This window comes from Pinus tabuliformis, chromosome 7 (genome assembly GCF_031772625.1).
Source record: "Pinus tabuliformis cultivar Carrire ecotype Pingquan chromosome 7, CPIR1, whole genome shotgun sequence".
NCBI classification, from domain to species: domain Eukaryota; kingdom Viridiplantae; phylum Streptophyta; class Pinopsida; order Pinales; family Pinaceae; genus Pinus; species Pinus tabuliformis.
The window spans coordinates 925,622,804-925,639,707 of record NC_142293.1 but is presented as its reverse complement, the minus strand read 5'-3'; the positions used below and the strand labels follow the sequence as shown (position 1 = coordinate 925,639,707).

Genomic DNA, 16,904 nt, shown 5'->3' with positions numbered 1-16,904 from the left:
TCCGCACCCATGCTCTGTTCAGGGTGTATGGAAGCCCCTCTGGTTTCGTAACTTGGTTTATTCCGCCTGTACCTGGTTTATTCCACCTGTGTCTGGTCTCTTAACTTGGTTTATTCCGCCTGTGTCTGGTCGCCTTCCCTCCAGTTCCGGTCATCCTATTTACCTAAGCTGCCTGCGCACCCTGCAATGGCTCGACGTCGCGGCGTCCCCCGGCGTGGAAGCAATTCTGGTACTCGTGGCGTTTCTCGGCGTCGTGGTGGCTCTGCCCCTCAGAGCATCACTCCTTTAGCCTCTGCCTCTCCATCCTCTCCGCCTTCTGATCATTCTCGGCCCTCTCTGAATAGTTCCTTTCAAACTACCCGGTTCAGGTTCAGAAGTAGGCTCAATAAGCCTTTAATCTCAGCCACTATCACTGTAATTTTCTCGGAGGAGGAAGATGAGCTTACGAGCTCGGATGACACCTCCAGGGCTCAGTCTCAGTCTCAGGATACGAGCGAATTTCAGGGTGACATGGCTGGAGTAGTCCTCAATGACAATTCCAAGCAGAATGAGGATGGCCTTCAGGAAGCCCCTCAACCCCAGTCAGCTTCTCCACAAGAGCAAATTCTTGCTTGTGAACCAGTGCGCTTTTCTGGAAGCGTTCTGAATCTTGTTATTCCCCCAGAAGGCAGTATGATGGGAGCTGAAGACAATGAAATGGTGACCTGGATTGGCTCCCCCAACCAGGCAAACGTGGACGCGACAGGCTCTCCTCCGCAGGATTAAAGACTTCTGGCTTAAAATGCCATGACAGCAGTCCCTCTTCTGATTTTTGGTACTCAAGTTATGTTTCCATGGTCCTTTCTGTGCATGTCTCAGGCTTCTTTTTGATATCAGCATGAATTGTTACAGTCTTCAGGTCAAAAGTCTGGTTTTGGATCTTTTTGTAATAGCAGCTTTAAAGGATAGTATTTCTGTAAGTGATCAGCTACCTCTGAAGCATAGATCAACTATAGGACAGTCTAGTTTTTTGTCTCTCAAGCTCACTTCAATTCTTGCTTCAAAAACTCTCAATTATGTAAAAGGACTGAAGTTTGCTATATGCATAAGTCTCTTTGGTGATGGGCAGGCTATGGCCCCCTCAGAGGTTTAATCCTCTCTGTAAATATTTTTATCTTTTTTAATAGAATAGTCTTTATCCAGAAAAAAAAAAAAAATACTAATAGTAAATTAAATTTAACCACTAGTAACCTAAGATAAAAATTACATGTTTTGATCTTGCAGATGACTTGAGCAACAGATGAAGTATATCATGAACTTGGCTTTGGTATTCCATGCGGTGTTCCACACATCTGCAAAACTCGTTTTGATATTTTCTGCCTACGGCAGAACTACAGAATACCGCCACAAATAATCGCCTCTTTCTTCGGATCAGCCATCTCAAATCTCATTATCATGATCTGTCTCCAATGCAAACTGGAGGGTAATGGATGTGGACGAGAACAGTTAGACTTCCCAATAAAGGGAATTTTGTCAAGCGTATGACTAGGATAACAATAAGTGTTATTTTAGGATCTTGAAAAATATGTTCAGTAAACAATTAAGCAGCATTCCTAGAGATATTGTAGATCACCTAATTGTCCAATGTACCGGTTGAACCACGTCGGAGAGTTGGGGATAGAATGGTGCATTTACATTCATAGTTTCTTCCAGTAATTTCCAGAAGGAAATATCTTGCCTAGGTTGAATGTTAACAGAAACTTTGAACTAATGAAGGAAGAAAATATCTCCTTTATTTAGTAGTCATTTTACTTTATGAGTTTTTTTTTTAATTTTAAGGGTCACTGTATTAAATTGGTGTATAAAATTTTGTTACACAGAAGACTCATTTCTGTATAGTGATTTGATTATCAGTCTTCTGTATAGTGATTTGAAAATCAAAGTTTATGAAAGTATATATTCAACCTCTCTAGATTTAAAGAAGACTCATTTTTGTATAGTGATTTGATTATCAGTCTTCTGTATAGTGATTTGATTATCAAAGTTTATGAAAGTATATATTCAACCTCTCGAGATTTAAACTTATAACTTTTAGTTTACTACGAAACTCATATTCTTATTAAACCTATGAAACTCATATTCTTAACCCTTAAACCTATCAAACTGTATATCATATAAATGATGAAAAACTCTGGGAGAACAAAACTGAGCATTAAGCCATCAAATTCTAAGTGTTCCAAAAGTATACCCTGTATGAAGTAGTCAATAAACCAGAGAACATAAATATGAATTTAAAGCTGATAACATGCACATATGCGCAAACAATCATAGAATTAAACAAGATTGAATTTGCAGTATTACCAGGCATTGCAATATCTCCAAATCTCTGAACCAGCCAAAATTGCCAAATACATTTATAGCAATCTTGCAAAAAATGTTACTATAATTGCCGATTTTGTCCAACAGTGTGTTTGATTCTGGAAGTTGCCATTAAACCTACCTCAGTGGTTGTCATTTCAGGATTAAGAGAGAGTCAAATATTGCTTGGTCTTTTAAAAGCACAATCAGTATACTATGCCACTTGACTCTTCATTGAATACGCAGCCAAAATTCAGATGTATAAGATAACATCCAAGTATCCACAGTTCGCAATCTGCCGTCTTGTCAGAAGCTCCCCCATTCTTTGTTGCCATCTTTGTCATCAAACCCTATCATGAAAACCAAATGTCTTTGAAAACTGTGTATACCCTACCACAGGCAAAGCAACTAAACTGCATAGTGCATTTCTATCTAATCCGAGCATCAGCACATGTTACGGTAAGATAATTATAAGTGATCACCTAGCCGGATGTTTTTGTTTTACGGTCTAGGTTTTCTGCAGATAAATCCATTGCACTGGCTGCTGGGTCTAGCTCCCAACAACCTTTGGGCAAATTTTGACCCTCGTTTCCCAGAAGTCTTCTAGCAGGAACCTGATGCGAGAATCTAAGAAACTCTGTCCTTAACACCCATCGAACAGCCTTAGATCCCATCTGTATTCTGTGATACACAGTCTTGAAACCATCAAGCTTAACAAGAGGGATGACACTCCCTCCCATCGTTTCAGTAAAATCTGTAATAACCTCTACATTCTCATACTGGCGGATAACTTCCTTGGGAATAGACTCATCCCAATTACACTGCCAATTTCTATAAAGAGCCCAAACCGAGCCTTTCCGAGGGAAGATTTTAAGAAGCCCCGCCACGGCTTTCTCCCCTTTCATTAAGTGAGAAAACACATTGAGAAACTCAGTGGTGGTCTTTCTCCCCACCCTAAAGTCCCCACAGGACCTCCAAATTCCAGTGCTTGCCCACCTGATTAAATTTTCATCGCCATTGTCTTTTCCCTCCAACCAGCTCATCTGCACCTTGAAGGGATGCAAGGAGATTATCTTATTTATAAGAGCATAATAACGTGGCATTCCATCATAATCATCATATATGGCCCAAATCTGGTTTTCCTCAAAACACTCCTCTATTCTATCCTTGTCAAAGTCATAAAATTCAGAATCTTGTACATTGATCGAACCAGGATCAACAATTTTGACAGAAGGATCTTCCAGAACAGGGCTTGAGACAGAGTTCTTTTTCATTCTGGACCCGTTTTTAATCTTTTTGGGGCCCCTTTTAGCCTTCTTAGACTGGTTTATTGCTTGTCTATCTTTACTCTCCTGTGGTTTGTTATCCTCTTGTAGATTCATCTCATTCTCTATCATCACACTATTATTGTGTCTGCTCCTCTTTCTGGTTCTTCTGTTTAATTCATTCAGAGACATTGTAGCAATCTCCTCAGCCTGAAAGAGACTCATACAGACTTCGCATCGGATTTGATGCCTCTCCTGGGAGCATTGACACTTTTGCATAGCTTTGCAAGATGAACATTCAGTCCAAAAAGTAGAATTCACATGTCCAGACTTCACAGAAGCCTTGTTCAAAGGTGTGGCAGTGTCATCTCCATTGAAAGAATCTACATTTGGTTTCCCTGGAAAAGTCATGTTGGTGTGCATGAAACTCTGAACTTGGGCAGAATCCTTTACAGAAGCCACGGGGGTGGCAGTGGAACTTCCTTGCCTATTGCAGAAATCCACATTTTGAGTTTTCAAAGAATCCACATCCATATGGACATCTATAGTACTCTTGTGTGCCTTGGAAGAAGTTGCAATTGGGTCAGGATGCCCAGGCTCAGAATCCTCTTCTTCTTTTTGAAGCAGGCATCTTCTCACACAATCGTATTTTCTTTTTTTGAATTTATCAGACAAAACAGCCCATGCTTCCCTAATAAGTTTAAATGCTCCCTCTGCTTCTAAAGACTTGTTTTTATCAGGATGCAAAGCTAAAGCTAACTTTCTATACTGTTTCTTTATTAATGCAGGATCGGAGAATACATTTACCTGTAATATGGCATACCAATCTATCAGTCCCGAATCGAGTCGGTCCTCGGCTGCCAGATGAACTTGCATGGCTGTTATTAATTGTGATATCCCCTCCAGCTCAGGGTACAGATCGTACGCCTTCTGGGCATACCAGTAACTTCCTTTGAGGTCATGGGCTCTGAACTTCTCCTCTGCAATTTCCTTGGCATTGCAGGCTTCTTCTCTCTTGCACTCCATTAATGTTCAATGCAGAGCGGAATGAAAGTATTCAGAGTCTAACAGATAAGAATGCCAGAGCCAATGGCAGCATGCAAAATTAAAGAAGATGGGTTTACATTCTTGAAGCAATTTCATATAGTTTTCTTTACCGCTTCACAAGAACGTGGTAGGGAGGTGGGCCATGTCATCTCATAGGGAGGTGGGCTATGTCATCGCATATATTGGCATTTGAGAGTGTACAACAATGTTCAGTTATACTGAGCAAATAAAAGAATTCGTACCACCCAACCCAATAACATCTTATTTTGGTTGTACGTTCCACTTATGGGTGTGATGTTTAGTTGAAAAATAATTTGAATCGTAGAATTGTTTGCCTAATTTGCCATTTTCATCCCATCTTTTATGCTTAGCAGGCCATTGGACTTTCCTCTCTCCTCTCTGATTTCGTCCTACTATTTTTTGGTATGGGTTAGTATATATAATGTTGTAAGATTCTAATGGGCCATTTTTTTTTTTATAGTATTTTTACATTTTTGGTTGATTTTATTAGAAATTGAGAAAATCATCATTTTATGTTGTTAAGGGTTGTTAAGTGTATAAAGGCCAAGTTTTCTAGGGTGTTAAATTCATTATTGCATTCAAAACTGCAATTTAAATGACTCAACATTCTGATCTCATTAAGAAATGTATCACCAAATATCGGAGAAAAAAACTAAAAATATGTCTCATTAAACTACACTCATATTAATAGTTGGTAGCTAGATGGTGAACATTGTGTATGTCAATCTATGGTAGCTACCAATAGACATGTTCGCAATATGTGTTTTCAACAAATCTCATAGAAAATTATTAAAATTTTTAGCAATCTTTTAGATGTAATTATGAAATGGGATTTTATTCTTTAGATTTTGGAATGCCAAATTCAAAACCCAATAGAAGATGAAGGACTCTACTTGTGTATCTCTCATTTGGCTCAATATTGGAGACTTCATTAACTTCGTATGTTAAACATATTCAAAGTCTAATTTGCTTCCATGAGGCATGATATAGAAGCCCACACATCCACCAAACTCTAGACATACCTTTTACATTCAAGTAGGGATTTCTAATCTCTTATTTGTTTTATTTTCTTTTCTTCATTTCTTCATCAAGGATATATTGTCTTTGATTCTCGATGTAACCTTAGTATTTCACACTCCAAGGTATTATTGTTTGTCTTTCTTCACTAATTTCATTTTTTTTCTAATCTGAGTCTATTAGGGTTTTTGTTACAAAGTCATCTCATGAGCAATTACCTCCTTACCATTGACCCTGACTTCTACTCTAAGTTGACTAGGAAGCACAATGTTCATTGTCATTTTCAAAGTTTCTTCTTTTACTTATAGAGGAAGAAGTCACACTCTTCCTTTTGCTTCCTCAAGACAGTGTTTAATGTTGGTAATAGTGATGGTATTTTCTTCGACAATATGGTCAACCCCTTTCTCTATAGGAATTTTTGGAATAAATTTGGTACTAAATAGAAGATATTGTCGTGTGCACCAATAATGTAAATATTCTCTCTATGTTGTCCAATGAGGTTCTTTCTTCAATTGTTTTATCTTCTCAAATTTCTCTAAGACATTATTGAACCACTCATCTACGCTTTTTCTAGCAACATTTATCAATTTCAACCACAATTTATTATCATCTTATATATTTAAGTGATGTTCTTCCCCAACAATTATTTATCTCACTAGTAAGCAGTCTCCTCTTCGGCTCCCGCTCTGCAACCTGCGAGATCCACTTTTCGCGCGTTCTGAACCTGCACGCGCGCCCGCTCTCTGTGACTCCCGATCCCTGTGGACGTGTCCGTCGGGAGCTTTGATTCAAAGCTGTAGTCGGGCTGGCTGGAGCTGCTGCCCTCCATGGAGGAGTTGACTCCTCCTCAGGGGTCTTCCTCCCCTCCTCTGTCTTTCACCGCTGAGGCCTTCAGAACTTTGTTGGCCTCTCTACCAAAGAAGAAATCAGTGGAAGCTGCAAAGTTTGTGAAAAGACTCGAAGATATCCCCGAGATTGCCTTTCCGCCTGAACGTCCGATTCAAGTAGCCTTGTCCCTGGCAGATCGTGCCCTGGTCGGTCAGTTCATAGGACTATGGCCCTCTCCGAAATCAACTGAGAACTGGGTTGCAAGGAATTGGGCTCCGCTGATAAAAAACAAGGTAACCTCTTACTTCCTCAGAAGAGGATATTTTTTATTTGAATTCTCTACAAAATAAGACAAAGATCTCATTTTCAGGAATGGCCCCTACTTCATGGGCCCCCAAGGCCTGTATTTAAACAAATGGATGCCAGACTTCAATCCGGTGGTGGATCTGCCTACAGCGGTTCCGATATGGGTAAGACTCCCCAATCGACCCGTCCACTGCTGGAACTGGGACTCTCTGAGGCATATAGGAAACTCTCTCGGGAAATTCATTGTTAAGGCCAACAGCAAAGATCAGTATGCTTGTGCTAGGATTTGTGTGGAGGTAGATCTGGAGGTTGGACTACCAGAAGTCGTCAAAATAGTTGTAGGTCCTTGGATCCATGTTCAGAAGCTGGACTATGAACAGCTACCATTTAAATGTCGGAAGTGTCATGTCTACGGACACTTTGCCAGAGACTGCCCGTCCAAGGGGGTGGAAGAAAAAGGGAAAGAAGATGGGTGGAATCAAGCAAAGCGTCCCAAAACTTCACACAAGAAGAATGTAAATGCAAATTCGAAAGCTCCCCAAGTAGGCCCAGTTCAGAAGCCATCCATGGAACGCAAAGGAAATAAATTTGAGATACTTGGATCTGAAATAGTGATCACGTAGGAGACAGAAAGCCCTAAGGAGGCCCCTTCATCCAAAGCCTCCCCCTCCAAAAGCATACCAGAGAGATCCAAGGAGAGGTTATCAGAGGAAGAAGAGGAAACCCAAGAGTCCGAGGAATCGAAGGAAGAAGGGGAAATAGGTGAATCTCAGTCTTCCCCCAGAAGATCTACAAGAGGACGCATGTTAGCAAAGGAAAAAAGAGAACAGGAAACCTATAAGGACAAGCGTCAGGGCAGCCAGCCAACTCTAGAGAAACTCCTAGCAAAAACCCCAAAGATGAAGAAGATCCAAACCCAGAGCTCCAAGGGAGCTCACCACAACAAAAGTAAATAATGAAAATAGTCTCCTGGAACTGTAGGGGAATGGGCACCAAAGCCAAGGAAGAAGCAATGAACAGTTTAATAAGATTGGAAGCCCCGGACATCCTTCTCATCCAGGAGACTAAATTGGAGGATTCAACCTTCCTCCAGGCAAGCAAAAATTTTTGGAAGAAAGAAGGAGCGCATGCAACCTCCGCCCGTGGAGCTTTGGGAGGACTTGGGTCACTCTGGAATCCCAATAAGTTCTCATTAATCTCTGAGTCCTTGAACACCCATTGGATTTTTTTAAAAATGCAGCACTTAGAATCTAAGGAAATTATTTTCCTGTTCAATGTTTATGCTCCTAACAATGCAGGTGAGAAAAAACTATGTTGGGACTCTATCAAAAACTTTGCAGATCTAGAAAACTTGGAGAACACAATCATAGCTAGAGACCTCAACCTCACCCTCCTCTCGTCAGAAAAAAGAAGAGGCAGCATCATCAAGGATCCGGCAAGAGAATTAGTGGAAGACCTCATGCAAGATTGGGATTTAATAGACATTAAGTGAACCACGGGTAACTTCACTTGGTCAAATAAGAGAGTTGGCCCGGGATACATAGCGGCAAGACTAGACAAATTTTTGGTACAAAGTTCCTTCCTTCTTCTTGGATTAGAAGCTAGAATGCGAATTCTCCAAAGTAGCGTTCAGACCACAAGCCCATCAACCTTGAGCTGTTGATCCCCAAGGATTTGGGGCTTATACCTTTCAGATTCAGATCCCTTTGGATCAAAGAGAAATACTTTATGGAAAAGATCAGAGACTGTTGGAAAGAGCCAGTCAAGGGATCTGCTTTTTTTGTGTGGGAGGAAAAGCTAAGAAGAGTTAAAGGCATGCTGAAAAATTGGGCTAAGACCCTGCCCAATCCTGCTGTTGAAAGGAAAAAAATACAAAGTTCTTTAGAAAGACAGCATCTCCATCTTGAAGCAGCTGATATCACTAAAGATGAGTTGGAAAAGGAGGCCAAACTTCAACAAAGCTTCCACAAGGCCTATTTGGCAGAAGAAGCATACTGGAGGCTCAAGTCCAGGAGCCTCTGGCTCAAATTTGGAGATAGAAACTCCTCCTTTTTCCATAAACAAGCCCAAGCCAGGAAAGGTTGCAACTCCATCACTGAAATAAAAGAAGACAATTGTGTTTTGAAGGATATTACCAACATAAAAAAGGCAGCCTCATAGCACTTTGAGTAGCTGTATAAAGAAGTTTCAGGACCTGATCTAAACGCTGCCCTATTGGACATTGTCCCTAACATGATCACCTCCAAAATGAACCAGGTACTTGAAGGCAAAATCACACAAAAGGAAGTCAAGGAGGCTCTCTTCGCAATGGACCCCAATAAAGCTCCGGGACCGGACAGTTTCACGCCCAGATTCCTCCACACTTGTTGGCAGATTGTAGAGAAGGAGTTCTACAAAATGATATGGAAATCCCAAGACTGTCAGAAGATTGGAGGTTGTACAAATTCAGCCTTTCTTGTCCTCATTCCCAAAGAGAAAGGAGCAAATTCTTTTAGTAGATTTCGCCCAATTTCCTTATGCAATATTGGGTACAAAGTCATAACCAAAGTGATAGCTAACAGGTTGAAAAGAATTGTTCCTAAAATCATCCCGGACAATCAAGGTGGATTTGTCCATGGCAGGCAACTGGTGGACAATTTTGTGCTAGTTCAAGAGGCGATTCACTCCAGCCTGCACCGAAAGGAAAAAGGTATGGTTATTAAATTAGATCTTGCAAATTCTTTTGACCGTGTTAGACATAGTTTTTTGTTTGAGGTGCTGCCAAAAATGGGGTTCGGTCAAAACTTCATCAAGTGGATTAGAGCCTGTATCTCGAAACCTTGGATTGCTCCCTTGGTGAACGGAAGGGCAGCTGACTTCTTGTTGAAGCCCCGAAAATTGGGTCTACAACAAGGGGGATACCCGCCGGGTTCGGACCTTGGTTGGCAGCTCCTTTTCCGTTTGGTATAGCGGGTCCGACTAGGGATATGGGACCAATTTCCCAATTTGTGTGTGTGTGAGAAAGATCTAATATTTCCTGTTTCTAACAGTTTCTAAATGGAATACTTCTAATCTAATTCTAATCTAATAATAAGGAAATTATTATTCTAATGACAGAAATATGTAAATCTACACTAACCCGGGGTGTGATCTTTCTTCTATGCGAGCTAAAATGATTTCAAACAACAACTAGTAATAAAGATAATTAAGTTGTTATGAGAAAAGAATTCAGTATAGATGAACCACTTCATATAAAAAGTTAGACGAAATAATTGTGCAAAACATATTGCATAATGAGCTACTCACACACTAAGCATAAATAAATAGCTATCACCGTACAAAAGTGTCAAATGATAACTCAGGCATTCATACATTAATATATAAATAACTGAACTAGAAATCACTCTAACACAAAGCAGAAATAGTTAAGAGATAGAAATACCATTTATAACTAGTCCTACTCATGAGCTTCAAGTGATCACGATTTATCTCTCCTTGATCAAATATCCACTAAGAGTACAAAAGTGCAACATCAGTAGCAGATATCAAATGCAAACATTAATAAATCTCGTTCCATTCATTCATCAAAACCTCCTCATAGGGTACAAAAGTGCATGTTCTGGGGATAAGTTTTTGATAAATTTCAGGACCCTTCTCTAAATGCATGAGAAGGGTTTAAATACTACTAACCTAATTCTAAAAATAAATTATTACAAAAATGTAGGATGCGGTTTAAATGACCGTCCTCTTTTCAGGAAAATAAAACAAAATTAAATCTAATATTAAACTACTTCTGCATTTGGTCCTTGAAATCGCACGCATACAACATCTGTTTGAGCAGAGTCGGCTGGCTGACTTCCGCTTTTAGCTGAGCTAAGAAAACAGAATCGATGAGAGTTGGCGCCATCTTTTCGGCTGAATTGATGAAACACTTAATAGTCATCCATTGGCTATGTGGCTTTACCAAGTAAGCCCAATAATAATTCCAGTTCAACTTGGTTAACCCTTGAATTGCTTTTGCCTTTTCTTGAGCTCTCTGTTTCCAATCTGCGTGAAATTTTACTTTCTTGCGATTTTCGGGACTTGCAAGTGACTGGGCAACTAGAAGCTTTCCTTTTTTAGAAATTTTCTCAGCGATCGCGCATCGGAAACTGCCTCTGTTTCTCGATCCGGGTTTCCTTTATGCGTTTTTCGCCTTTTGCGCTTTTTCCTTCCAACAGATATAAAGTTCAAAATTTGTAAAACTAATACTTCTATGAACTCTTGACCTTGAGTCTTAAACTGTTTGTTTCTGATTTCTGCGTTGTCTAGTATCCATTTGACCATGTCCGTGTATGGGAGGATTTTTGGCCTTGCTGCTATCCAGTGTAAGAATGAGCAGGCTAGCTCTGAAAGGGACGCTTCAGAAGAACCATTTGAGCCCGCGGTAGCAACTACTTCCATTACTCTGGGATTCTCCTCTTCGAGCAGATTATACATGCCTTCCCACGTAGCTATTCCCGCGTCTCTGTTACAGGTCGTGTCTATATATAAGGGCGCCATTTCCTTTTCTTATGAGCTCGGAGTTTTGCCTTTCTTTCCCATTTCAACCTGCGTAATACTTTGTATCGGCCTCTGTTCTCCGTTCCTGCAATTCACAAGTGAAGATGAATGACAAGGAAGGGTGATGGGAAAAGTTTTAAATGCCGCAGACATATCAAGCATACCACCTTACGTGAAATGATTCTTTTGATAAGCACGCATCCACAATCCATTATAACTGGCAACTACCTCATTTATTAGCATTAGAGTGCATAACCAGGTGTCAGCTTAGGGAAAATACTTTTCTTGAATAACGCGCACGAAAGATCTGCGATGAAGTGATTTTGCGATTTGCTTCGCAACATCGCAGATCGCAATATCGCAATATCGCAAAATCAATCGCTCATAACATCGCATTATAGTATTATCGTCGCATCGCGAAATCGCAATATCGCAATATCGCAGAAATGTTATGTATGACAACCTTTGCTAACCTATTTTCTGCAATATGCGATCTTGCGATAGACGTCATCGCATATCGGCAAATTGAAGTGTTTCAATGAGAGTTGTGCTGAATGCGATGCGATATTTGTTTTTTATCACATATCGCGATCTCACAAATGTTGGAATTGTGCTTGTAAGGTGGCATCTCGCTATCTTATGCGATGCGATATTTCCTAAGGAAAGATTTTATCTTACCTTATCATAAAACTTAGCTTTTTTGGATTTTCCAAGAGGGTTTCCTAAGCTTATGATGGTAATTTTATTTAAAAAGGAAATTTAAACACTATTTTAATTTTTTAGATTTTTAACTAAGGGTCCCCTCTTATTTAGTATTAGGAATAACACTCAATAAAAAGGGGGGTTGTTGCTGGCCACAACAATTGGCGATTCACTTGTAGGAACCAGTTATCTCTGCTGCTTTTTGAATTTTCAAAACTTCCAAAACAGAAAATTTCCCGGAAAGTTAAACTTTATTATAGAAAGATAAAGTACATTATATTCTAACCTGTCAATGACATTTTGTTTCAACTATTTTCAACTTTGATTATTTGTTGCCTCAAGCTAGTCCTTGTATTTACATCAGTCATTACTTGGTTTGTAAAGATAAAACAAAGTCTTCTCTGTAAACCAGTTTTAAATATGCTCATTTGTCGTAGGTAGAGCCTCTGCTGCCAGCAGGCGTTTATAGCCTCGACAGGGTTACCTGTTACCCAGCAATGATCCTATATCCTACTTAAAGAAACCCACAATTCTCAAAGAAGGATCCATATCCACACTTTCTACTTCCATTTTCTTTTTATTCTTGAAGAGAAATGTCTTGGTTTGATGGCCAATTTATGACACAATCATTCATTGATTTATAACTTTGCTGAACAAGTTGGCTCATGATGAGACCCCTTGCCTTTTAATTGCAACAATCTTAAGTCTTTGCCCTGTTGTGGTATGCAGTATTGGCAAAGTCAACAAGTTATAATATCTGTGATTATGATAAGCCGGCTCGTGATAAAACCTCTCACTCTTTAAGATAAAGTGTATCCTTGGATTGTTCCTCTGAAAGTTGTGATTTCCTTAGTAGGGAGGAAGACATTGTTTCCTTAAGATAGCTCTGGACGACAATAGTAGAGTTTTTGGAAATAGTTGTTCTATAGAGAATCTTTATTTTGTTATTGATACTTTTCATTGCACTGATATAAAACAATTTCTCACCAAAGGTTGTTTTCATCAAATTTTATGAAGTTGAAACTAGTATCATATCTAGGCTAGAGTCTTTAACTGTATCTTTCAATAATAAAGATCAATTTTCCAAAAGATTTTCTATTTATACAAGTGAAAGATCAAAATTTGAAAGAGAATTGGTGTCTTTTTCATAAATGCCTATCGTAACCATTCACAACTGGTTTTATTATGAAAAGAAAAACAACTATTCTACAAAAATAGAAGACTGATCTTCTATGGAAAATATTTCTTGAGAATTTGACCATTAACAGGTAAAGAATCCCTCTTCCCTGCTAAATCTTGTAACATGAAGGTCGATGGACCTATAATTTCTACAATTTGAAAAGGACCAAGCCACATTCTTTGAAATTTTGTATGTTTTCCCTTTTCTTCATGAGCCTTGTCCCATTTTAAAACTAAATCTCCTATCTGAAAATCTTTTCTGGATACCATATTGGAATCAAAAGAGGCTTTCACCAATGCTTGATGATGAGCGTGAGTAATCTTAGCCCTTTCTTGTTGTTCTTCTAATTTAATTAATTCCAGCTGCCTAAGTTGTAAAGAAGAAGTTGGTACTTCATCAATGTACTGAACTAAGGCTAAAGAGGGAATTGCCAGATGCGTTGGAAGAACCACTTCTTTCCCATAAACTAAATTAAAGGGAGAAGTGCCGATAGAGGCTTTCTGCGTTATTCGGTCTGCCCATAAAGCATATATTAAAGAATTATGCCAATTTTTATGATTTTGGTCAATGGTTCGCTTGATGATTCTAATTAAGTTCTTATTTGTGGATTCAGCTAACCCATTCCCTTGTGGATAATAATTGGCCGAGTATAAAAGTTTGAAACCTCTTTTGAGTGCAAATTCAGTCATTGCATTACCAAAAAAGTATGATGCATTATCAAACATTAAAGCGGAAGGCAATCCAAACCTGGTGATTATGAACTGATCTATGAATTCAATGATATTTTCAGCATTAGCCGTCTTGAGTGGGACTGCTTCTACCCATTTAGTAAAGTAATATGTCGCTATGAGGATGTATCTATGATGTTTAGAAGAGTGAGGAACGATCTCACCTATTATGTCCAATCCCCACTGATCGAAAGGTTGTTCGATGGTAACTCGTTGTAGTGGCAAGGATGGTTTCTTTTGTCTTCCGGCAGTAGTTTGACAGACTTGGCATTTTCTTACGTAGTTATGTGCGTCTTTGAATAATGTGGGCCAGTAGTAGCCTGCGCGTAAGATCTTATGAGCAGTTGCATCTCCAGCATAATGTCCGCCTGATGGCCCATCATGGATTTCCTGCAAAACTTTTTCAGCTTCAACTTTCTCAAGACATCTAAGTAGAACGGAATCATAATTTACTCTGAAAATAACGTCATTTACAAGTTGATATTGTTTGGCTTTTATCCTCAGGGCTCTTTTCTTGGTGTGATCAAGGTTTGGAGGAGCATATCCATTCTTTAAATAATAAATAATATCAGCATATAATGACTCAGCATCGTTTAGGCTTACCTCATATACTTGTACGTCTTCAGATGGATTTTCGGGCATTAGCGATGCTCCTGCCAGCAATTTGCAAAAGCCTTGACCTTTTACAATGTTTGCTGGTTTTATTTCTACGTCATATTCTTGTAAGGCAGTAACCCAATTTGCCCTTTTCTCACCCACATCCTTTTGTACTAAAAGACTTCTTACCACTGGAAACGGTACTATGATCTTAGTATGTGTTTTGAGTAAGAAAGGTCTGAAGTATTTAATTGCTTTAAAAACAGCGTAAGCTTGTTTCTCCACATCTGAATAATTCAGTTCAGCACCTTGTAAATTGGAACTGAAAAAAAACAATTGGGGCTTCCACCTTCTCTTATTGTGCTTGAGTGAGTATCGCAGCATATGATTTATTTGAGGCAAAAGTGTACAAAATAAAAGGATCGGAAAATTTTGGAGTTGCTAATAATGGAGCATTGATAATGGCTTGTTTGATCAGATTGAAAGCCTCATGTTCATCTTGGCCCCATTTAAAGTTTGCGTTCTTTTTAATCATGGCTTGCAGAGGAGACACGATTCTTGAAAAATCTGGGATGAATCTTTTTACAAAGTTGATCTGGCCAAGGAAAGATTGCATGGCTTTCTTATTGTGAGGTAGGGGAACTGCGGAAATTTCTTTGATTCTGTCAGGATCAATGTGAATTCCAGATTTTGACACTATGAATCCTAGAAGCTTCCCTTCACTTAATGCGAAAAAGGATTTTTTCGGGTTAAGCGAAATTCCATACCTTAAACAACGTTGGAAGATTTGTTTTAAATCCCTGAGATGGTTGTTTCGTTTCTTGGAATAAACAATAATATCATCCAAATAGATTACTACTGACTTATTAACTAACCCTTTGAATGCAATGTCCATGGCTCTTTGAAATGTGGCACCTGCGTTAATCAAACCAAATGGCATCTTTTGATATGCGTATGTGCCCCATTTAGTTTTGAATGTAGTTTTCAATTGATCGTCGGGATGTACCAGTACTTGGTTGTATCCGGAGAACCCATCCAAGAATGACATTAATTCTGAGCTCGCAACTGCCTGTAGTATTTGTTCCATGGGAGGTAAAGGAAAATTATCCTTTTGGCAGGCCTTGTTAAGGTTTCGAAAGTCAATGCAGATTCTGATATCTCCATTTTTCTTTCTAACAGGTACCATATTGGAGACCCATTTAGAATGTCTAACGGGAAAGATTATCTTGGCTTTCAGTAACTTTTTGAGTTCAATTTTAATCTAATTTTCTAAATTTGGATGGATCTTTCTCAACTTCTGTTGGACAGGCTTTTCATTATCAATCATTGGGATAGTATGTTGGATGATGGAGGTGTCGTATGTTTTGAGTTCATCGTAATTCCAAGCAAAGACACTTTTGTATTGTTTCAAGAGACGAATATATGCTAATTTCTCTTCAGGGGCTAGGCCAAGGCCTAGGTTGATGTTCTGTGGTTTAGCATCAATTCCTATATTTATCAATTCATAATTCAAAGTTGAACTTTGGAGTTTTGAATTGGTAGATCTTTTCAATCGATCTTTCAAATCGTAAAGGTCTTCTAATTTGACTACCGATTTAGGTATAGCATTGTTAGTACTATCCTGTTGCAATTGTTGGTCATGCTGGTCTTCGTCAATTATTTGATTGGTGTAGGATCCTTCAGATGTGAGAAAACTCACGATATTAGGATCGTCATTGAAAATCCTCCAATTGGTGATGTTATTTGAAATAGATGGTCTAAAAATTAACTCAATTGAAAATCGGTCAGGACTAAAATCTTCTGAAGGAATGAGCTTGGAAGCTACGTTGGCTAAGAGGTTTGCGCTACCATTCTGGAGTCTGGGAATCGACGAGATATTAAACGCTATAAAATGTTCTATCATATCTTGAACTAAATATTGGTAATGCTTTAAATGACCCGATAAACAGTGTATAGTATTGCGTACCTGTCTGATTATTATTTCAGAATCTCTAAAAACTTGCAGGTATTTGACGCCTAATCCGATTGCCTTGTACAAGCCTTGGACTAGAGCTTCGTATTCTGCGGTATTGTTGGTGCACTCGAATTCGAGTCTGCAAGTTAACATGGTTTTATCTCCCTCTGGGATTACTAACACACATATTGCTCCTGCTCCTTCGTTAGACTTAGAACCATCAAAAAATAATTTCCAAAACAAAGATTTATTTACAGGACTATCTATAAAATTAATGCATTTAGAACTATCTGTTTGAGAAAAATTTACTTGAGATAAAACAGAATGTTCTAAGTAAGGTGATGTGTGAGCATTAAAATTTCCTAAGAAAGAATCTACTGAATAATTGCTAATAATGTTAG

General features: G+C 38.9%; 1 protein-coding gene across 1 annotated transcript; it reads right to left on the bottom strand.

Moving 5' to 3' along the window:
- Positions 1-2,307: 2,307 nt before the first annotated feature.
- On the bottom strand, positions 2,308-4,805 carry LOC149250677 (uncharacterized). The gene is made up of 2 exons (XM_089459181.1): positions 2,820-4,805; positions 2,308-2,687 (listed from the first exon to the last, which is right to left on the bottom strand). The coding sequence occupies exon 1, from the start codon at positions 4,626-4,628 to the stop codon at positions 2,820-2,822; it is 1,809 nt and encodes a 602-aa protein (XP_089315307.1). The 5' UTR covers positions 4,629-4,805; the 3' UTR covers positions 2,308-2,687.
- Positions 4,806-16,904: the final 12,099 nt, after the last annotated feature.